At 32.8% G+C, this 24,673-nt stretch overlaps 1 protein-coding gene across 1 annotated transcript; it reads left to right on the top strand.

Moving 5' to 3' along the window:
- The first annotated feature begins 727 nt into the window (after positions 1-727).
- On the top strand, positions 728-19,302 carry bonsai (28S ribosomal protein S15, mitochondrial). Its single transcript, XM_076461417.1, has 6 exons — positions 728-1,317; positions 3,623-3,701; positions 5,536-5,584; positions 14,650-14,734; positions 15,633-15,691; positions 17,027-19,302. The coding sequence occupies exons 1-6, from the start codon at positions 798-800 to the stop codon at positions 17,378-17,380; spliced, it is 1,146 nt and encodes a 381-aa protein (XP_076317532.1). The 5' UTR covers positions 728-797; the 3' UTR covers positions 17,381-19,302.
- The last annotated feature ends 5,371 nt before the right edge of the window (positions 19,303-24,673 follow it).

Genomic DNA, 24,673 nt, shown 5'->3' with positions numbered 1-24,673 from the left:
GCCCCCCCCGGCTGAAAGGCGAGCATGTTTGGTGTGACGGTGATTCGAACCCGCGAATCTCAGATTACGAGTCGAGTGCCTTAACTATGCTGAGCTTCTAAGAAAAGAAAAACGGACTCCTCTTAGATTATATTATCGTATACAGCCTCTTAAACGTAACGTGGCTTAGGGTTTCAGAATCTCATAATCTAGCACTAGTGTCCAGAGATATATGCTGTTCCTAACCAAGAACTAGAAACTCTAACAAGGAACTAGTCGGTGGGTTTGTTGACGATTTGGTGCCAACAATACTTCACTCGGATTAAGATTAGAATGTAAATCATAATATGCGACAACAGCACGAAAACCCTGAATCCATTGATTCAAACTTTAGCACGTTAACCATTCTATTACGTTCTGTTCCTTACTTTATGGAAATATATATGTTTAATCTTTATAATTTTATGAAGTCATTAGTGTTATTTTCATATTGGTAATAGTCGTAGGGTATGATTATTCAACTAAAATAAAAATATTTACCTTTTAGTTAATCATTATAGTCACCCCCATTAACTCAACAGCATATCTAAATACTTATATGGCTCAAAATCAGGTTTCAATACCCGTGGTTGGGAAACTACAGATAGCTCATGGTGTACATTGTGTTGTACACAACTGCTTCTTGCTCAATACAGACATGAAAAGTATTTATTTATTTAATATATTAATTTGTATTGCCTAAAGAGAGGGCAGCACGAGAGACAAACGTAAAATTATTCGTATTTTTGATGCTCAATGTCTATCGAGTATCTTAGGAAATGTCGGTTGTAAAGGTATTTTTCATTACCTCTTTTCACAGAACCAGTTGTGCCGTTAAACTTAAAATATTCAATTTGAAAAGATTATGTTGCTCTTTGTCAAATTTAATAAAGGTGTCTGTTGGTAATAATGTTAATATTAGACCTAGCAGTAGCAGAGCCTCTGTTGCTTGTGTTAATAAATCTAATAACGTGAAGTGTGAGACAAATATTTGGTTACCACTATCCGAATTTCATAATTTTAGTGAGGGACTTAAACGAAGAAATAACCTCAGCGTTAAAAATAAATGTGTTTTATATAGCATGCAAGCAAAGATAGAGGATAACGGTGAATGGAAATGCTTGAAACAGTTCAGTATGTTGCCTACTGGAACATCCATGAATTTAACTTTATCTAGGGTAGTATCTTCAGATCCACATATTCTTAGTACCAGGGGATTGAAATGGCTGACTTGGCCAACAGATAAACTCCCTGTTTCATGGACTCGGCCTGAAAAGAAACCCCATATATTTAATTCAGGTACTTACACTGTTATTAGTAATAGTACTCTTAGTAGCAGTAGCAGTTTTCTACTTCACACTTGTTTTAATTTAAAGTTTAGGCTGTTAATTGTACTATAAATTTCTTGAAACTTTTTTGGTGGCTTACAAAATTTAAGTGCTGTATGTTTTTATATGTGTATGTAGAGTAGAAAGAAGGACCTGACTCTTATTTATTGTTATGTACCTCATTGTGATTTTTTAGAACATCTGAAAGAATAGCCAGAAGTAAAAAAAATGGTTTAAATTTATCACTGATATATGGATTTCTAACCAGAGGAAGCTATGTGCTCATGTCGTAGTTCTTATATTTTTCTAAAGTACCATATCTTGATTGTTTTATAACATCTGAATATAATGGCCAAAATTAAAAAAACTGTTGGGCAAAATTTATCAACTATGTATTAATATTAGTCTTCCATCAGAACAAGCTAGTAAAATTAATAATCAATCTGCCAAGTATATTATACTTTCCTTACCATTTTATAGATAGAAATAAAAATCCATTCTGTAATCATTTGGGTACCATCATGTTTAATAATATTTTTTGGTCATAAACATTACTGCCCTTTCAGCTTGTGCATTGTTACTTGATTAAGGCAGCATACAATATTTACTTGCTGTGCAATATTGGAATACTATCACCATATACAGTATTTAATCAATTCCAAAAATTTGTTAAAATGCCATCACTTGTATGTAAGTAGTAAAATTATTACCATCAGTTGTAGAACAGTTATAAACAGTCCAATCCATAAGAGTGAATACAATCTATAAAAAGTACAAGATATATTTTGTTTCATCTGAGTCTGTTAAAAGCAGAATTAAAAAACTAAATAAACTACATTTTTAAAATAAGTCATAAAGTGAGACCTACTTGCCAAAACCCACAAAGTTCAAGACCTGCTATCAGCCATCAATATCATTAGAATATTATAAAGAGCAAATAAATATACAAAATTTAAATTTTCTGAGATAATTTTTACTTTTCATTGAAAAAGTAACACACATTTAGAGTTATTATTACTTGTTAAGTGCTGAAACCTGTAATAATATTTATTATTGGTAAGTAAACTCAGAATGGAACTATTGTTAGAAATCAGTTTGATATTTTTATCACAAAATTTTGGTGCATGTTTTCTAGCCAAAACATAATATATTCAAAAGACAGCTATTTCAGTTCAACTTATTAATACAGGCAGACATTCATACTGTCATCAGTATTGATTCCATTGGTTATTTTTACGATATTATTTGCATCCGAGCTTTGTTTTTATTATGAATTCTTGAACTTCAAGGTGTAAGTAGAGATTCATTTCTTTGTTGAGGATGCTGCAAAACACCAGATGTTTTCAATACAAAATTAGAAGTTGGTCAAGAAATTATTTTTGTTGTATTTTCTTATTTTTAAAGAACAAGAGAATGTGGTGTTTTGTGCATAAATATTCACTTTTATTTTAAAAAGAAAAAAGTGTGACTACATAATGTGTGTGATGTGAAATAATCAGTTAATTGTAATTATGATTTAGTCTATTAATGTTACAAAAATTACCCATTAGCACTTCTAGTTTTACTATTTTAGATTATTCCAACTACCCAGTAATAAAAATGTAATTATGATTTTTAATTATAATCTTTTATTCATTCAGATTTGTCAGTTGTTGTGACTCACAGAAATAATTGACTGATTAAAATTAAAGTTTCTGGTTACGCAGAGCTATAATAGGCTGTCTTTGTTGTGCTGACCATAAGTATTGAAATATGATTTCTTGTCTCTGTTTTAAGTCATTTCATGTGAGAAAAATATTTTTCTTTTTTTTTTCCATCACACTGAGAATGATTTATTAGTTTAATGTAATCATTTAATAAACCCATTAATTAATTAGTTAAGAAATTACCCTAACTGCCTAACTCTAGTATTCAGGTTTTTTGTCATCATTTCCATATTTTCGTATAAAAACTTGATGTTTTTGTTCTAAGGCTAAAGGTGAAACAAAAGTATATATAGAGAGGTTACTTTCAATAAACAACTTCTTGTCTGTGTACATTCAAAATTAGGTTTGTAGAAATTCATATTATGATTTAGAAATAAATACTGCCCCTGTGGTTCAGCACTAAATGTATAAACTGACAGTAATCAAATCCAGGGTTGGATTTCCTGGGATGGACACAGCTGATTGCCCAGTGTGGCTTTGCACTAAAGCAAACAAGAAATGAATACTTGTTTTCATATTTTGTTATATTAAAGCCTATTTGAATAAAATTATTAAAGTCTGTAATTACAGGTGACTTGGAACAAAATATTGGATCAGTGGACTACAAACAGCTCAGACTGGGGTTTGAATTGTCTGAAGAATTAGAAACGTAAGCCTTTAAAGCATTCTTTATTTCATTGTTTACTACATTCATTGTTTTGATAGTGCAAGTATTAGTGTGCAAACTGTCATATTCTCCCACTGTCTTTAACGTTAACAATACATTTGTCTATTAAAGGCAAAAGTGTTTATAGATGTTTTGTTATTAAAGTGGTATATTTTGTGTTGTAATGTATTCTGTTATTAGGTAAGTTTTTTGAATTAGTTTATACTTGTTAAATTTCTTCTCACTAATAAGTAAATAATAAATTATGTTAATTGCCTGAGTAATTGAATAGATTAAAACATTAATACAATATTAAGTGTATACAGTTTATTTAGATTAATGTTTTTTTTCTTTTCACAACAACAAGAAAAACTTAAGAAAGTGTTACTCACACATACTACCCAAAAGAAACATTGTTTTTGGAGGTCAGAAATTTTTGATAGCATTAAGAACAGAATTTGATAGATCTTGACCATGTAGTGACTGTCCTCACATAAATTCAGCTACATGTGACTCTGGATGATGACATGCAGTGTCTTGGTACTTTTTACTTCTCTACTTAGCTGATCCCCAGAACCTTTTGATCCCGTGTGCAAGTACCAGTTTCCAGGTTGACAAAATTATACTTGTAATTAACTTTAAAGTGTTGAAATCCTGACTTTAGTAGAAGTTCTGAATTATAAGACAGCCATTAGTCTGAGTAAATTATTGATTCCTGGGCAATATTCTCTTGTATAGTCTCCATTAGAGTAGAAGTAGTGCAATGAGGAACTTGAACTAGAAAGCATTCATTCAGTTCCTTCAAATACCCCTTGCTGTGAAAGTTGACGACCAGCATTGTTCTTTTGTTTACTAAAGAGACTTTCATCAATCTCTACAGTCAAGTTATAACCTCCAATTGTCTTAGTATGTCAAGCTAGTAGAGCATCTGCACATACTTCTCTGAGGTAATTATTTCAGTCTGTGGTAGTTTTGTCCGACATGTCTAGTTGGCTATGGCACCAATCTGTCGAAGTCATTTCAAATTCCCAGCAGTGAATAAAACAAAGACTTGTTGCAAAAGGAAGTCATGATCCCATAAATCAGTTCCCAACATGTATGTTTACTTTAGTCAGCAACTTCTAGCATTACAGCACCATTGAATTCTTTCTCCAAAGTACACTTCATCTTGTGACCTTTTTTGCATATACATTAAGCAGGGAGAATTCAGTTGCCTTGCAAAAAAGAGACTGCATCTTCTTCACTTTTAGGTAGATCCCAAATTTTCATCATTTTTGGGGTGAGGATAAAACATGGCTTAAGGAAAAAATTGTTACTCACATGAAATATAATCACATTATGTTTATATTAAATTTGATAACAAATTAATTAATTAATGCCCCCCCCTGTTAATATGCAAGTATCCTATTTTGACTTTCCTACTATTAAGCTCAAAAGAAGTTCAAAAAATTTCCAAGCACTTATGATTTCTTTGGCAGCTCACTAAAATGAGCTCAAAATAAAATTGTGATTTTTAAAATTTTCCTCTATTTAGATTAAGTAAAAGCTTTTATTATTTAATAAATTTAATCTGCAAATGAAAGGGTTAATAAAGAAAATAGCCAGAAGAAACAACAATAAATTGTAACAGTGCCTGGATGTATCCTGAAAAGTCTGGAATTAAATATTTTTGTACATGTAAATTTATATGAAGTATAATAAAAATTGTTTAAGAACTGATAGTCTGTATGTTGATACTTAATGGGTTTTAGTATATTTAGACATTAAACATTGTTGAATAATGGATGAATGTACTTCATATCAATGAAAATATGCTTTTTTTGTTGTTTTTTTTCAGTGCCAGTGAAGATGTAAGAAAACTATTTACCCTAGAGTTTGCCCCCAAGGTTAGTAATTTTCTTATGTTTCCTTAGTTAACATAAGATGTTAACTTGCAGTCTGAAATTACCCCAATTAAAATGTTTCAATCTGATATAATCAGTATTTATCTATTTCAATTAAACCTACTTGAAATGTTTCTCAGTTATTAAAAGTCCCACGCCGGTATAGTGGTAAGTCTACAGATTTACTATGCTGAAATTGGGTTCAGTTCCCTTCAGTGGACTCAGCAGATAGCCCGATGTGGTTTTGCTATAAGAAAATAAACAAACAGTTGTTAAAATGTCTTGTTTCTGAACTGATGACTTGTAATCAGATACATGAACCTCAACTGTTAACATGTTTTGGCCATAATTTACCTTAATTGTTGAAATAGTTAAGAGATCAAATGGCTTAACTGCCAAAATAGCATAACTGTGTGCTTATAGCTTATCAATTAAAAAATGACATTTATTTGTATTTAAAAGTTTTAATATCAGGTAAGAACAAGTATATGCCAGCTTGTTTCTTTGTTTTTATTTATTTTGTTTGTTTTTTTACAAATTTTGATATGAAATAAAATCAGTTAAACATAATTGTGTATTATATTTCCCTATTTGAAAGTGATATAAAAAAACTATATATATTGACTGCAATATGCAAAACATGTTTCAATAAGAAATTTCTAAATATGTGGACTTTATTGGCTTTTCAGATACATCCTTCTAAGTTATGTGTACTAAAATTGTTCCCTGATAACACGAGAGTTGCACAATGAAATTAAAATATTGTCAGCATTACGAGGGCTGTTCAAAAAATACGCGGACTGACGTCATAAAACAAAATGTACTTTATTTAGAAGTTACAGGTCTGGGACTCCTTCAAAGTACTCTCCTCCCCAACGCACACACTTATCCCAACGGTGTTTCCACTTGTTGAAACAGTCCTGGTACGCTTCTTTTGTAATGTCCTCCAGCTCCTTCGTCGCATTTGCCTTAATCTCGGGAATCGTCTCAAATCTTCTTCCTTTCATGGGTCTTTTGAGTTTGGGGAACAAGAAAAAATCGCAAGGAGCAAGGTCAGGTGAGTAGGGGGGTGGGGAAGAACAGTGATCGAGTGTTTGGCCAAAAACTCACGGTTCTGAGGCACAAATTTTGCAGCAACGCGGTGCATCTTCAATTTTTCGGTCAAAATCTCGTAACAAGATCCAACTGATATCCCACACTCTTCAGCAAGCTCCCTGACAGTCAGACGTCGATTTGCCCGCACCAGGGTGTTGATTTTGTCGACGTGTGGGTCGTCAGTTGACGTGGAAGGACGTCCAGGACACTCATCATCTTCAATGGACTGTCGACCGTCCTTAAAATGTTCATGCCACTTGAAACATGCCGTACGATTCATAGCAACCTCACCGTAAGCCGTGTTAAGCATAGCAAAAGTTTCAGTCGCAGATTTTCTAAGTTTAACACAAAATTTCACAGCAAGTCGTTGCTCCTTCAGGTCATTCATTCTGAAATCTGCCAAACAAAAAAATCGCACTTCACTTAAAACCGCGTAGCTAATACACAAATGAAGATATCTGCAATCGGGAAATGGCGTCGTAATCAGCTGATCCGTGCGAACCTAGCGACACCAAGCGGATTCCCCTGGAACCAACTGGAGCTGCGCAATTCAAACAGTCCGCGTATTTTTTGAACAGACCTCGTACAATTACCCCAACTAATTATTGCTAGATCCCTCATGTATTTTGCATAGAAAATGAATGAATTCACATGCATTAAAATGTATGCAGTATGTGTGAATACCACTAGTAGTGAATAATACAGAAGTTTGCCAATTAAGGGTTAATGTTATTGTGTTGAAATAAGACTACTGGGGCTATGGAAGAAGAAAATTATTTGTATTTGATCAGTCTCGCTCTGGCTATTTTCTGCTCCAGATGAGTTTCAAATATGGTATTGTCCTTCTCTTTTTTTCCTTTGTTTTTACTTTCAGTTATACAACAAAAATGTTGGACTGCAAATGACATTTAGTGTTATTTATTTATTATGACACTCATGCCACATTAAAATTATAAAATTTTGAAAATTTTATTCTGAAACATATTTACTTCCTCTCACACTTTACCTTTAACCCAACAAAAGTTTCTATTGTTTATGTATCTAAGCAGTGGTATGAATTCTACATTATTTTTTCTAGTCTTTATACCACACTGTAGCACTCCCTAGTGATTTTAATTTTGTGACTTTGTCTGCATATGTCAATGCATCCTTTATGCCTTATCTGCACATAAGCTCTTCATTTTTCTTGGCCGAACATGGCCAGGTGATTAAGACACTTGACTCGTAATCTGAGGATCGCAGGTTTGAATTCCAGTCACTCCAAACATACTCGCACTTTCAGCTGTGGGTGTGTTATAATGTGATGGTCAATCCCACTATTTGTTGATAAAAGAATAGCCCAAGAGTTGGCTGTGGATGGTGATGACTAGCTGCCTTCCCTCTAGTCTTACAGTGCTAAATTAGGAATGGCTAGTGCAGATAGCCCATGTGTAGCTTTGTGCAAAATTCAAAAACAAACCTTTTTTTTTTTCTTATCACTTTTTTGAGACTTACAAGATAATCAGATCTGAGCACCAAGTATCATGGGGAGGAAGGGTGGAATAGTCTGAGACAAGGTTATTGTTATTATCAAAACAAAAATGTATTCAGTACAAGAAAACGTAAACTTCAAAATCACACTTATTTGCATTCACACTTTAGCTATAATCACACATTGACCAGTGAGGGCAAGATCCACACAGAAATTATTTGATATAAAGCAGGTATGCAATAGTCAGATATAATAAAACACACTAATGTGGTTCCACACTTTCTTATTAATTTTTTTCTCATTTGCAAAAATGGTTTTATGTATTTGCTGCAGGTTTTCAGGGCTCTTATTACAATTGGAATGTTTTCTTTTGAATTATTTTAGATCTTTTTCATGGGGTTTGAGTTTATTTTCTTTATTTTATAAGAGTAAAAAATTTTGATGACATTTTTTTTCAAGTATGAATACCAACATTCATGTCCTAGATGCAAAATCACTTGATGCGCTTTCTCATGATTCTAAGATTACTCCGGCGTGGGATGGAGGTTGCACTTTTGTGGAGGACATACAGTTCATCATACACCAGTTATTTATATGTTCCCTCTGATTATCTGTTTTCCATGGTTTTAGCACTGAGTTGCTCCATGTTCTGTTGAATTTTTCTAATAGCATCATTGGTTGGACCAATCCTGATATCCACTCCTCCGGTATCTTCAGGAGAGTCCACTTTTTCCCACTCTTATATAAGCCTTGGTCAATTTGTTTTTCATCCAGTAGTCAGTATTAATCAACTTCACAACTGGCTCTTATGTTGTTCATTGCATGACATTGTGTATTGACACCTCAAGTGGTGTCATTATTAAATTTCATTAGCATTCGTATTTGAAGTGTATTAAAGGAAATGGTTCACTTATTATCAATGGTCTCTCAGACACGTGTCCCAACATATTTCTTAATATTTGGCACAGTTAGTTGTTTGATGAAGGTTTGATGCCTTCAACCTCAGCTGTTACCCTTTATAAGGCTGCATTATCACTTCTGTTTTGCTTTTCTATGCAAAAAATATACTTCTGGTTTTGTCATTACTTTTCAACTCATTTCAGTTTATTCATTCTCATTGTCCTTTTTGAGTTCTTAAGTGGGATGTCACAGTGGTTCTCCGTGCATTATCACATCCACATTTTTGAGCATTTGGGGTCATGTTTACTGTATTATCTTTCACTTAAACCATGTTTTATTATGTTATTGGCTGATGGGGTCAAAGTTTCATTGTGTTTTCACTCCATATTCACCTAAACTTGCAACAGCTAGCAAAGTAAGTAAGACTTCCTATCATGTTCATTTTCCCTCCATTTCTATTTATCCAACCTTTTGAATTCAGATTGTTTTATAGACTGCTCTGTTCAGTCTCTTCAGTGTTATATGATATGTAATGAAACTTTTCAGGGATCAAAAGTTCTTTATTCATTAGGATCCTTTAGTTTCTCACATCTTATCCCCTGTCATTTTAACAAGTTGAATTCATCAATTAGTTCAAATAGCTTACTCTGGTCTTTCATTGGAAGAGTGGAGTATTTGGATCTCATCTGATCATGTTCAAGATATACCTCTGTCCTTGGCAGCCTCAGTTGCATTGTCTGCTGGAGGAAATTGTAGATGCTGGTGTGTGGACTACACCTAACACTTTTATATTGCACTGTTTACATGAAATTGTCTCTTCCTCAGATAGGTTTCAGCTACCACTTGTGACTACTCTACATGCTCAGGATCAGTTTTAACAGAGGTAGGTAACTATTTCTTTTTTCTTCAGAGACCTTTTCATCATTCTCATTTGCACTCCACTCAGTGGTGAGTGTTGCTTGGCCAGGCATGTTTTTACAAATCCATGCAGGCTACTAGTAAACAAATAAATAAATTCCTGGTACCAGCAAGCTTTATAGAGATGGGGTGTTCCATGAAACCACTTTGTTGCTTTCTGTGAATGATTGTTAAATATCTAATATCACATACAATACTGGACTGCCACTCATGGACTATCATGAGTAAAGCATAAGCAGATTTTGTCCATCCCTGCTAACCCCTGAATTGAAAAATTGGGGTTGTTTGCTTTTCAAAATTGGAAATGTGGTTCACCTATTGCACTATCTCTGAAGCATTATTTCTAAGGACTCTAAAACACGACTTTCCTTCTCTCTTCTAGTAGAACAAGGGAATTCTTACCACTCTTGCTTTCCAGTTGCTAGAGTGGTGGAAAGGGGTCTTTTCTTCCTTTTTGATGTTTGTACTCTATTTATCTCAAGGAGAAGAGGGTAAAACTGATTATCCTCCCACTCTAAACTTTGTATGATTTTCCTAGATGCCAGATGTGGGAACCTCCTCATAAATTTTCTTCAGAGATGATACTTTGCTATTTGGTTGTCTGAGTGTGGTCCTTCATTTTGGTCATTTTCCTACTTTCCATGATCATGGAAGAGGATCCTTGATTTCTCATTACTCTACATACTGAAAACCACATCTGGTAACCTTTGGTTAAACTTTGTTCCACATCCTCTTCATAATTGTGGAGACATGTGTTACCTTGCCTCCTAGGTTGAAACACTAAGAGTTCAGTTCATAATCACAGTTCAGATTATCTCTGTTTCTTCAGGTTGAGTGAAGTATGAATTAACTTCATAATTCTGAGTTTGTTTAGTTGCATTTTGTGCTTCCTCAGGTTAGAGTGAGAGCTTTTTCACTTAAGTATTGCCTGCCTTATCATTGTAATTCCAGTGAAACATCTGGTAACTTTCAGGTTTGGGTCCCTTCATATCATATTTCACAATACCCTAGCCACTACACCTTGAATTTAGCTTTGAGTTCACAATCCTGTAATTCAAATGATGAAATGTTGAACCTCATCTGTGTGTTAGAGGACTGACCAATCTTATGATAATGAACAGTGTTGACTCTGTAGCTCGTTGGCCTTTTCTCCCTATGTTTAGATTTCACTCTATCTTGGAGAAGAGCATACCTCTTACAGAAGTACTGCAAACCCCCACTAGTGTGCTTTATTATATTTCGCTATTACGCACCAGCTTTTCTACACACGTATTTTGTGTGGATTTTGCCCTCACTGGCCCCTTCACCTGTTCAGTGTGGGATTCAAGCTAAAGTGTGAGCAGAAGTAAGTGCACTTCAGAAGCTTACAATTTTCTTATACCAAATATATAGTTCTTATAATAATAATAACCCCCTCTCACACTATCCCACCCTTCCTCCCCACAGTTGGCTGTGTTCATGTCTGATAATCTTGTCAGTCTCGAAAAAGTGAATAAGAAAGAATGATGGGGGAAAATCACAAGATTGAGATCACTAGGGGTTAGAGAATAGAGTAAAAAGATTGAAGAAAGTGGGGAAGAATTCATATCATTGTTTAGACAGACAAACAAGAGAACCATTAATCAGGGTAAAACTAAAGTGTGAAGTGAGTTAAGTGTTATCAAAAATATATTTTGGGTATAGAAAAGTGTAAACTTGTGTTTGGTTTCATTCAAAGTTGCTTATCGCTGCTTCAAATCAAACTTGTATGCAGTTTTATGCTTGATTGAAATTGTTGTCAGTTTTATTTGTGTCATAATTGCTTTTGGATAGATTTTAATCAATTTCAGTTTTTAAAAATTTTATCTGTGTAATGGTGCAAATCTTAATGTAACAAAGGACTGTTCTTGCATGTGTAGTGAAATGTGTTTTGCACAGCTTGGCATTAATTGCTTTACTATCTAATAAAAGAAATTGGAGATCTGCACATATTTCAATGGGAATCCTTTGAGCTTGTTTTCAAAATGTCAACAATACAAATTGAAAACTGAACAATGAGTTCTTAACTGAGACTTCTCAGAATACTGAGATAGTGTTGATGATTTTGTCAAATAAATCAATCTAGAACACATGCTCTGATTAAAGGATGGGTTCATGAAAACCTTTGTGCAAAAGCTTTTCATCGAAACATTAGCTAATCTTGAACTAATGAAGGAAATCTTCATTGTTATTTTTTTTATTTATGTAGTAGCTCACTATTGACATACTATTTTGCCATAAATGTGAAGCTAAGTATCTTCATAGTGACTGTAAGGATATTGTCTTCTGCTATAGAGAACAAAATGTCATACATCTATTACAGCTAATATTAGAAAGCATGAACAGTATCTGTTCTATTTTCCAATCATCTTTCACTCAATGCACTGTAGTTAACTCAAGCTTTATATCAGTGCTTTCAAACAAGTATTGAAGTAATAAGTAGAATGTATATGTTTTGAATTAAATTATCATCACTACCTTTGTGCAACAGCTGGCTGCATCTCTCAGCAAGAGATTCAGAGTATGTATTACATTAAGATACTTTTATCAAAAAAATTCTGAACACTTCCTTATGTCTTTGGGTTTAAATTTGGTTCATTGTTCATTAGGAAGTTCCAATTTCTTATATCCAGGAGGTGTCAACTTGATTAATTTTCATAGACTATTTATATTAAGAATTTATTTTCCCTATAAAGTAGTCACTTCTTCCATTTATAAACCATAAATAAACACTGCATAAATTGACAAAGTTTTATTAGTGACATGTCACCATACTTTTGACAGTGGTGTCAAGTCAAGCTAGGTAGTAATAGTTATGCTAACAGTATTTGTGGTTGAAATCAACTTATGCTTCATAAATATACTTTGTTTTCTATAAATTATAAGTTGTTTTGTGTGAATTGTTGACATATGATAAACTTCACATTAATATTCAATAAATAACTACTTGAATTACTGGAATATTAAGCTTTGCTACTGTCTTCTCTAAGTCTAGTAGAGCTTACCTGATGTCTAGACAATAGAAAGCAATTTCCATAATTTTCATAAAAACGTTATTAAACATGAAAGTACTTTCAGGATCAAAAAAATATCTAAAGGAACTATGAAAGTACTCCCACTTCTGGTGTTAAAGGAACTATGAAAGTATTCCCACTTCTGGTGTTAAAGGAACTATGAAAGTACTCCTGTGTTTGTGGGAAAGTCTAGTGATTCCTATTGTACTGGTGTTATTTTTGAAAACAGGCAACTATGTTTAATAATAATCAGTGATGTCGAGAAACCCACTTGTTGAGCAATTTATATGCAAAAACGGCTCGTTTGGGTTGAGAAAATATTTTACATAGAAGAGCAAACAACATTTCGACCTTCTTCGGTCATCGTCAGTTTCACAGGTTCATCAGGAACCTGACGATGACCGAAGAAGGTCGAAACGTTGTTTGCTCTTCTATGTAAAATATTTTCTCAACCCAAACAAGCCGTTTTTGCATATAAATATGTTTAATAATGCTGAAATATGAATTTAGGTATACACCTTTTTTTTTGCATTTTCTAAATGCAACTCTATAACTGTTTGCCTTTGTATATTTTTGAAACAATAAACTGGTAACACTATGGTAATTTCTCTTTAAAATTGCCATTTGCCAAGCAGGAAGTTACCACAGTGTTTAAATCACTCCCCCCCCCCTCACAATACGTAGGTAAGTACATTGCTGAAGATGGCTATAATACTAAATAAAGGGTGGAATGAAAATTAATTAAAACTTTGCAGAAAATGAGTTGATTAATATATTGTTGGGATAATGAAGCATTTCTCAAACACTAATCTTTGTTTTGTTTAATACTTGATGACCATTATGTGTGGAGGAATGCACACTATGATGTCAGAATGCTGCACTAGTCAATTAATGATTAGCATATATCAGTAATCATCTAGCTATAATAAGTAGTCTTCTAGTATCATTCCTGGTTTAAGAAACAGTCAGTGGGTGATTGGAGGTGTTTGATTCAGGTATTCAAGTTAGTTAAGAAAGTGGAAAAAAATGTAGATTGATGCTTTAGGTCGTTTTAACAGCTTTGAAATTTGTCAAGTTTTTTGTTTTCTGACACAAAACTACTAGTGATATGTTTTGTGAAATTTCCTTTATGTGTGACATTACTACTGGTTTTTCATGTTCTCATAATTTTTTACAGTGATGGCCCGGCATGGCCAAGTGGGTTAAGGCATTCGACTTGTAATCCAAGGGTTGCGGATTCGAATCCTGGTTGCACCAGACATGCTTGACCTTTTAGCTGTTGGGGCATTATAACGTGATCGCCAATCCCACTATTCGCTGGTAAAAAGAGTAGCCCAAGAGTTGGTGGTGGGTGGTGATGACTTGTTGCCTTCCTTCTCATCTTACACTGCTAAATTAGGGACAGCTGGCACAGATAGCACTTGAGTAGCTTTGCACAAAATTCAAACAAACATTTTTACAATGTTTATTATTGATGTCAGTTTTCCATTCTTCATTTATTTTGTTTTCTTGAATAATTTTTATTTTTTGTTTCACTTTTGGTACTTAAAACTCATAGTACATTGTTCAATAACTTTATCATTGAAAATTTTTTTTAGTCAACAAAAAATAAAGTATTTTTACGTAAGATATTTTCTATTTCCTTATAACAGAAAGAAGTTGTTTTGTTCAAGAAGCAAGAAATGATAAAAAGAGTACAACGACATCCTTTGGATAAAAGTTCTCCTGAAGTGCAAAGTGAGTTCTGGTCTCTCAGATATTTCCTGAATGGCTCCACATACTGTTCTTATAACAATAAAATACAAGAAATTATAACCTAATAATTTGTTTTTTTATAATTGTCTCCTGTTTTTTGTCTTTCTTAAATATTGTAATGAACTGACACAAGTCTATTATGTAAGTTTATATCTGTCTCATTGACATTCAGTGCTGAATTCTCCTTTTCATTTATCTTTGTAATCTTTGTATCTTTGTAAGTATGAAAGAGTGATTTCATAAAAGTTTTTTTAGGGGGGGAGGTTGAGAAATATTTTATCATTTGTAGATGACTTAACATTTTAGACTTTATACCCTATAATTTGCACCAGTGAAGTAACAAACATTTTTGTAGAATTATTGTCCTGTTTATATTGTCTGACTGTCTTATTGTAGTTATGTCCTTAATACTAAAGGAAGAGAAAAATTGTAATAAATAATATTTCTTAATTTATTAAATCCCCCATTTATTGGTTTTGTAACTTCTGTCTAGATATTTAAGGTAAAATTTAATGATATATCAAATTGCTACTTTTAAATATTTAACTAAAAAGTGATAGAATGGTAGGAATATTGTGGCACAAGTTGAAATAATTTTATATTTACTGCAAGGCAACCATAGTTATAAGCAAAGTATTATTTGAAGTTGAAATCCAGAAAATGAGTAAAATTAGGTAGTGACTTGTATTTATTTAGTTGTTAATATTTGGCATTAAGTATAAGATCTATAGACCACAAATAGAGAAAAATATTTCGATAAAATTTTTATCAGCCACTAATTAAAATTAACAAATTATAGTTACTGTTTTGTATATGAACCATGTGTTATATGTCATTGTTATGTTTTTCTGTAACATTTATATACATTCTCTTCATCTAGTTGCTGAAAATACTTTCAAAGTGAGGAGCTTGCAAGAACATGTGAGAGCAAACCACAAAGTAATTTCCTTAATTTTGAGTTTTAAATGCTTCAGGGTATTATATACATGTCCCTTGTTATTTGTCAAGCATTTCCAGTAACATTGAAACAAAAGAATTGGTGTGTTGCTTCACAAAAAATGTGTTTTACTTTATTATCACTGAAATTAGAAATATTCTTATCTCTATACATCATTTAAAACAAGCTTTAATTTCTTTTTCATGAAATCAATTCTACCTGCAGTCAAAGGTGTCTAGATGATTATCTCCTGTGGTAAATCTCTTTTTCAAGCCTATTGTGGACTTATCTTTAATCAGACTTCTTGCTTTTCACTTAACTTGTTCATTGCCATGAGTGTATCTTTATTCAGAGTTAACCTGAACTTGAATGTCTTTATTGAAAAATACTGTTAGAACTAAACACAAAAGAACATTTCTTTATTCACTTTTCTGTCTTGCATGGGTTATTCATCATGAGTTAAGTAATATTTTGGTTAGGTGTAGCTCCCCAGGACCTTGTCTTGACATATTCTGTCTGTTCAATATCTTTCGTCTTCATACTGCAGTGATATTATTAGCTGATACTAGTCTATCCCTTCAAGTAAATAGAACTTGCAAAGTATACTGAATAGAGAACATGGTTATGTTTGTCAAAAGGTTTTAGTAACCGTTCTTTCAAGTGCAAAGAAGTGTTTTTCTTTTAATGAATTTTATTTTAGTTCTGATATGCTTTCATGATGATAAAAAATTCCTCCAATTGTGGACAACATAGTAACTTAATTGAATCATATTTGTATGATGTTTAAATACATAAGTTGATATCATTTAATAAAAACTTTTTATATCTTCTGTTCTGCTTTTACTCTATATTACTGTAAGAACAACAGTGAGATAAAAGTTCTATGAAAAGGTCTTCTAGGGTAGTGGTTCCTAAAATGTGATGTACACACCCCAAGTATATGTCAACAGTTGGTGGTATGTGAAAGTAATTGAACAAAAAATAATAATATCAAAGATCATTAGTATTAGAATGCAGAGGATTGCAATCTAATGCTGTAGAACAATCTGGAAAATTTTATTTGTTTTTTATGTTACTTCACAACATGTTTGGTTTGGTGCAGATAGCCTAATTGTTTTGTGCCATAAAATGACAAGCCCACCCACCATAACACTAGGTAACTAACTGTGTACTTCTTACTAATGCTCAACTAGGTGAGAAGTGTTTAAGTATTTGGATTATTGTATCATTGCCTGATCTGATACTTTACATCTCATGAAACTTTTCTTTTAAGTAAGTAAGTTTAAAGCTTTCAACACTGGAGAGTAAGTGTGAATGTTATGTTTAATTTTTTTTAGGATAAAATTGCAAAGGTGAGCCTGCTTCATGCTGTACATCGTCGTAACAAGTTGTTGAAAGAACTGAGAAAGGTAGACTACCGTCGTTTCAGCTGGCTGCTACATGAGCTACAAATTGAATACAGACCTTCACCACTTAACTATGTCCCACCAAAAGTAACACGGAAAGGGGAGCTTCGAAGGCTTATTACAGAATATTGTGAAAATATGAAACAAGAAAAATTAAAAAAGTATCGTGAAGAGCTTGAAAAACAACATGAGCTATTTATTAAAGAAAAGCAAGAGGCTGTCAGTTGGTTTGAAAAAGAGAAAAAAGCTTGTGAGCTGAATACAGATGAAAACACAAAAACATAGGAATGCTTAATTGGTTTTACATTACTAACATTTGCTGTCTAATTTCTTTGCATTTTTCATTAAAGTATTAGTTTCAATGTGTGAAAACATTATAATTCTTTTACCCTAAAATTGTAGTTATTGTTTTTTTATTTAAAAGTTTCTATAATGTAAAGCCAGTGTATTGTTGTAAGCCTTTTGCTTGTACTTCAAAAGCCAGTCAACACCCTTAAGAGAATCTTATTAGAGAAATAACTTATTCTTAAATTTTTGTAGCATTAACACTTAAAAACGCTTGTGTTTTGTCACTCTAAATAAACTTTGTAAAATCACAGATGTGCCCCAAAGAGTAAGATCCATTGAATACAATATAAGCATTGCAGTATCAGTGTTAATAGAAAACTAAATTCAATCTTCCTACAAATGACAAACAATGGCTTCACCTATCTGTTGTGCATAAGCATTTTGCCAAGAATGGTAAAGAAATTTGTTTTTATAGGGAGGAAGTAAATTAGTATTGTACTTCAATAAAAAAACATTATACACTGAGTTATTTCTTTTACTCAAATATTTGTTTGACTTTTCAGATAAGTTAGAAGGTTATATGTGGTATCATTGGAAATTATTGTGTTCTATGATTAGGCTTGAACTGAGCATAGAAGTATTATTACTGAAAAGTGAGTAATATTACTGGGACATATGCATATGGATCCATTTAAGTAAGTTATAAATATATAGAAGAACAGAGTGAGTACTAATCTAGCATCAACATTGTATACAAATTATAAAAATATTCATGTAATATCAACATAGTTAAACTTAATTTGCTTAATAAATTGTTCTATGATCCTTGCTGTTGAAGACAGATAGGCCTGGCATGGCCAAGCGTGTTAAGGCGTGCGACTCGTAATCTGAGGGTTGCAGGTTCGCATCCCCGTCGCGCCAAACATGCTCGCCCTTTCAGCTGTGGGAGCGTGTTATAATGTGATGGTCAACTCCACTATTCGTTGGTAAAAGAGTAGCCCAAGAGATGGCGGTGGGTGGTGATGACTAGCTGCCTTCGCTCTATTCTTACACTGCTAAATTAGGGACGGCTACACAGATAGCCCTCGAGTAGCTTTGTGCAAAATTCAAAACAAACAAACAAATGAAGACAGATAAATATTACATCCTATAAGAATACAGTAACAAACATTTGTGGAATAAAAAGAAACCTTGTCTGAATTTTTCTTTACCTCCTAGTTATGAGAAGAGTTGAGAGGGTAATGATTTCATCTCATGCGAACAAATGTACGTCATGTGATTTTATCAAAGCCAATAATATAAGACTAAGATAGTAGCTAGAAAACCAATGGACATAGCATTATTCGTTCATGATATACAGACCTTTAATTTACCCAATTTGAGCCAAAATGTACTTTCAAGGTTGTAATCTGTCTGTTATTTAATTGTTATTGCATTTGATCTGGTATAGAGAGGACGTGTAATTAATACATCTGATAATATCAGTATTTGTGAAGGGTATATTATATATAGTTTGAATTGTTAAGAATGTGTGTTGAATTGTTAAATTGGGTCAAGTCCAGTAATAAAATTCAGTTTAATGTTTTAACAATAGTTTGTAAATTTCTTTAATGATTTGTATTTGACAATTTATCAATATCTATTCTTCAGATTTGGAACAGTTACTGTATTTGATATTTTTATGATTTTCATGATATCTCACAGCCACTGATTAAACTAATCTTTTGGATACAAGGTTTCTACTTAAATGTTTTGGCAAATTTGTTCTGTGTGCTGTTAATGGCATTTGACTTGCTGATCTAAGTGCATGTTTTTACATTTGGTAGTAATGGTGATATACAATTATATCTTATTTAAAGACAAGTAATCATTCGTTGTTCCAGATCAAACCAAAAATAAAACTTTGTGTTAAATAGATGGGAAATTAATTTCATGTAGTTTGTATGAACATTACCAAATTAGTTAAATTTAAAAGTAATTCGAATGAAGTACCCCTTACTCATGGGCACGTATGGTATTATATTTCAGTCTCAGCTTCTCAATTTTCTAACAGTTTTATTTAGAAGCTATGCTTATATTTTGTCTAGTTTATTTTAAAAGGGGAGTTGCATTAATTATGACTACAAATTATTTTTTATTACTCATTTCTGTTGTTACGCATTCTTTATCATATTAATTTTTTCGTAAAATGTAAGTTCATATAGATTGAAAAATTACACCGTAGCTAAATTATGAATCAACATGTCTTTCATTAGTTATTGTTTTCTTCATAAATATAGAACCCTAATAATTATTAGTCTCATAAATAGATGGCGCTAAATACCTTCTGTATTAGTATATCGTCGATGAAAGGTTCTTGCCAAAATATTTGAACAAGTAGGAAGTATATGTTTTATGTGGGTAGTTAATAAGAATTTTTTTATAATACCAAGGGCGTTTACTAACCCTCTGATAAATCGGAAGTGTGTGAAAAAGATTCAGGCCACTAACCTAGTTAGATTGTAGGTTGTCGTGTAGGAGGTGATCAAGGGTTAAGATGCTCCGCCCAAAATGTTACTACTACCCAAGTTTCTTCAAAAGAATGCATATCCTGGGTGTCAGTGAGTATTCTATACATGGGATTGAATGAGAGAAAGCCAAAAGTCAGGATACGCCTAGATAATTATCCAGCCCATGGATTTATGCATACTGTTAAACCCAGTCAAAAGATACCAGGTACTTCAAATCATCACATAATGAAATATTTACGTTCAAATTCATAAAAAAAAAAGAATAATACGTATTCGTCACTAGCAGAAATGGTGTTTCTAATGATGAATAAATTCCTGTAGAAAGCATGAGCTGGTACAGCAAAAAGTTAAATAGGAGAAGAACAAAATATTTAGGAGATTATGACTGCTGCGGACAATATTAGATTTTAACCTACATCAAAATAATTATATAGGATTGAGTTAAATAACGCATTGTGTCAAAAGTAATTATTATTGGAGCCGCTTATGAGACATTTACGATTGTTTGGAAATTACCCTTTTATACTTCAGAACTAAACCTGGCAGAGAATACGTTTACTGAAAAAGTGGAAAACACGACAGATGTCGCTTTATGAGACCGTTAAAGATTATTTTTTAAATTATTTTACGTATGTTAACGTTTTCTTAAAGAATAACGTCCCAACAAGCATATGGCATCTTTTTTTTTTTTTCTATTACCAAGAAAGAAAACATTTCTTGGAGTGTACATTTAGAAACCGGGTTTATGTATCCGTGGTGGACAGAGCACAAATACCTTTTTGTGTAACAAAGAACAACATCCCTTCTAGGATTAAAATATTGTTTACAATAGGTAAAAAAACTACATTGTCAAAAAGAGTCCAAAGTGTAACTATCTTACTTTCCATAACTTAAAACAGAGCGCCCCTTTCAATGCGTAAAACTACCAACTTGCAGAGTAACTGAAATGAGATAGTTCACAATAAAATTTTCATCTCTTGTTTGTTCACGAACTAGCTTGGCTTCTTATACAAGTTGAATGTTATTCGTTTTTTTGTTTTCATTTTGCGCAAAGCTACACGAGATTATCTGCGCTAGCCGTCCCTAATTTGGCATTGTGAAACATGAAGAAGCAGTTAGTCATCACTACCCACCGCCAACTCTTGAAGTATCTTTTGTCAACGAATAGGGGGATTTATCGTAACTTTATAATGCTTTTCCGGCTGAAGGGGCAAGCATGTTTAGTGTGACAGGGATTCAAACCAACAATCCTCAGATAATGAGTTGAGCTCTATAACCACCGGGCCTTGATACAATTCAAATAAATAAGTAAAACTATGACATACTACTCTAAACAAGTATCGGAACCAGAAATACTGGAGAGTATCTGGCACACTATATTTTCATTCTATTTTAATGAACCAATTGTCATGCTTTCAATTTACATAGACATTAATAAAAAATACAAATATTTGAGTGTTCCAACTGTAAGAGTATTTCACCATCAACAACGAAATTATTAGGTTCACCATGTTTCTCATACTGTAGGTTAGGAATAATTTGTGCTTGCTTTTTGATTTTGTCTTATTCAAAGAAAAATTACCAATTCTGCAGTTTAGAACTATGCTAAACACATTTCTTTCCAGCATTAAGTGAGTAAGCAACTAATATTCTGTTGTCCAACTGAAAAATTCGTTTCACTTCCCCACAAGTTACGCGATCAGACACAAGTATTTTAAGGTGGCATTCAAAGAAACACAGATTTCACTGTAACATAACAAGAGCTTTACAAGAAGATGTTTTACGAAGAAAAGTTTAATTCTCTGACCTCAGCTGAGTTCGAGTCAATTAAGAAGGCTGGACACAAAGGGGGAAGAAATGTATTATTTATAATCAAAGTTTGAAAACACATTTATCGTTATTATTGAGTCATCAAAAAGAAATATGAAATCCAGACTGAGAAAACATGGTATTATAAGCTAAAAATAATTAATTCTTTTTTTCCAGTTTCAGGCGCTTCCAAGGTGTACAAAAAATCACCCTCATTACAAAATAAAGATGGTTTTCCCTGAGAAATCACCTTACTTACAAAGGAAAAAGTCACTATTTGTTCAGTACAGAATGCTCCACTTTACAAAATTATTTCCTATATACAAATGCAAGTGACAATTTAATTGAGTGACTTAGAGCTGTGAGTAATTAGAGCAAGAATAATTTAGTGGTTCTCTCAATTGACATTCCATATTTATCCTACACACACATAATGTAGAATATTTTTATAGTTATTTGCTTACAAAGGGATTAATGTCGTGCGTGTTTTTAGATAATGAATTTGTAATGTTCGAGAATATCAAATTATATTTTGTAATTATTTCTAGGTGTTTTTTCAATAATTATTAAATGTATGTTAATGAAAATGAATGTTTACTTAAGCTGGAAATTATATATATGTTTAATAAACACTTTTGTATGTTTTCACATAATATCCACGCGAGAAAAATGTGTTGATCTATTAAACCTCGACTTTTTTGCTGTCAAGTTATAGTTTTTGAATTACGTTTTACGTCGATTGTGATTATTTCGTTTTCTTCCCTCTTTGTGCTTTATCCTAGATAATCCACTCTTGTCTCTGAATTAACTGCATGAACCAACATAACCAAGATTGGATTATCATGTATTCGCTTTTGTGTTTTGTATTTAAAGCAAAGCTACTGAAAATAACTGAAACCGTCCCTAATTTTGAACTATTTACCAGAGGGAAGGCAGCAGAATCCACTATTTACAATAAAAGATGGACTGTTGCTGTTATAACGCATTCACAGCTTAAAGTTTTGGGACAATTCTGTAGTATTGCACCGATTCTAATTCAGCTTACTAGCTCGGAAATTCAAAGCGTTATCACAGGACCAATAATCAGACACTGTGGTAATATTGCATTTGTCTTGACAAAATTCGAAACTGCTGTCAAATGCGACAGGATTACACACGTTCTATCGATACACTAGGTCCAAAATAGCAGAGGTATTATAAATAACATTTGCTGCATCTTATAGGTCTTCAGGAATTGATGTTGTTCTCTTGAGTAATTTCTTTCATGACGGGAGTGACCAAGAAACCGTATGGAAGTTGTTCAGCGATAATAATTCTAGTATCAGCACCACATTTGACAGTATCATGCTGAAACGATTGGATTTGATTTGGCAGAATGCTCTATCCATAAGAAATACTCTTTGTTGAATCCTTGCCTTGACTGTGTGTTTTCACATATTAGAGTATCATTGTTCAATGGTTGTCAAGTTATTATGCAGCCCATTTTATATTCACGAGCCTAAAGACATCTTGAACCTGATGTGAACTGCTTGCAGAACTAATGGGATGTTTCTTTAAGATTTATAGGTAACAACATGACAAATTATTATTTGTTGACAAAATCAACTTGTGGCATGAACCAGTTGGACAAAAAGCATCAGTATGATGATTGGCTAGACAGATAATAGTATGTGTTCACTTGATCAGTTATTTTATTTTTTAATAGTTGCATCACATCTGATAGTTATGCTAATTTATTTATTGGTTATGTCAGACTGCCAATAGAAGTCCCCCAGTAGCTCAGCGGTACGTCTGTAGACTTACAACACAAACAACCGTGTTTCGGTACCCGTGGTGGGCAGAGCAGAGATAGCCCATTATGTAACTTTGTGCTTAATTCAAAACACCAGCAACAGAAAATGTTTTACAATCATTTCTGGGCTAAAAATACATTAAGGTTGCCAGTTTAGAATTACCTTTAATTCAATTAAGATCAATACTGGAATAGAGAACATATTATACCGGTCTGTACAGAGCTCAAATTGTAATTTCAGTTTTATTTTGTTTCTTTTTTACATTGTCGTGGAATTGTTAAAACTAAAACTGAGGAGCATAGTAATCATTGTTATTTTACCTTAATACATACTTATAGTGTTAAAACTTAACAAAGCCACAGCGGACTATCTGCTGTGTTTACCAAGAGGAATCAAACCTGTGTGTGGTTGACAAAATAAAGTGTTACAAATTACTTTTTAAGAGTATTGTCTCGCATTAAAAATACCTACACTATCTATGTATACATTTCTTTTAAAACATGCCATTTGAGAGACATAATTGCCTGCTAAAATAATTAGACAGTAACCAAGTATTCACACCGTTCTTGCTTTATCTCAACTTCACATATTTCACTCAACAAATATTACTTTAATAGCATAACTTTACGAGATGACAAACAACAACAAGAAAAGCAATACAAATCATGGCAGTTTATGGATCTAATTATCAGAAAGCATAAGCTAAGTAGTTCCATTTCATCCGTTTCTATGTCGTGATTCTCCATATTCATACACGACTGCGTCAACACAAGATTTACATTGACAAACCTTCTGGAAATAAAACGTGTAAGGGCAAAAATAAATAAATATATTAAGTGTTGAATAACAAAAAGCACGTTTAACTATAAATGCTGCCAACATAGTTGTAGCAGAATCCACTTTGTTTCTTAAATTTTTACAAGTATTACATTTTACGTAGTGAGGTTTACAATTATCTACTTTTCGTTATTTTATGCTAATGTATTTAGATATTTGAATAATGTATGCTGCCTCGCACGAAGTTTAAATGTAATTAAGCCTACTTTGTATTGTTAGATTCACAGACCTGGTCTATGAGCATGATTTTCTTGGGACACGGGCAATGTCTCACCGAACAGTCTCATCAGGTTTTAGAAAAAAAACAATGTCTCACCCAAATATTTTTATGTAATCCACTT

This window comes from Tachypleus tridentatus, chromosome 10, assembly GCF_004210375.1.
Source record: "Tachypleus tridentatus isolate NWPU-2018 chromosome 10, ASM421037v1, whole genome shotgun sequence".
In the NCBI taxonomy this organism is placed as follows: domain Eukaryota; kingdom Metazoa; phylum Arthropoda; class Merostomata; order Xiphosura; family Limulidae; genus Tachypleus; species Tachypleus tridentatus.
Note: the sequence above shows the minus strand (reverse complement) of the source record. Positions and strands in the feature narration are given on the sequence as shown.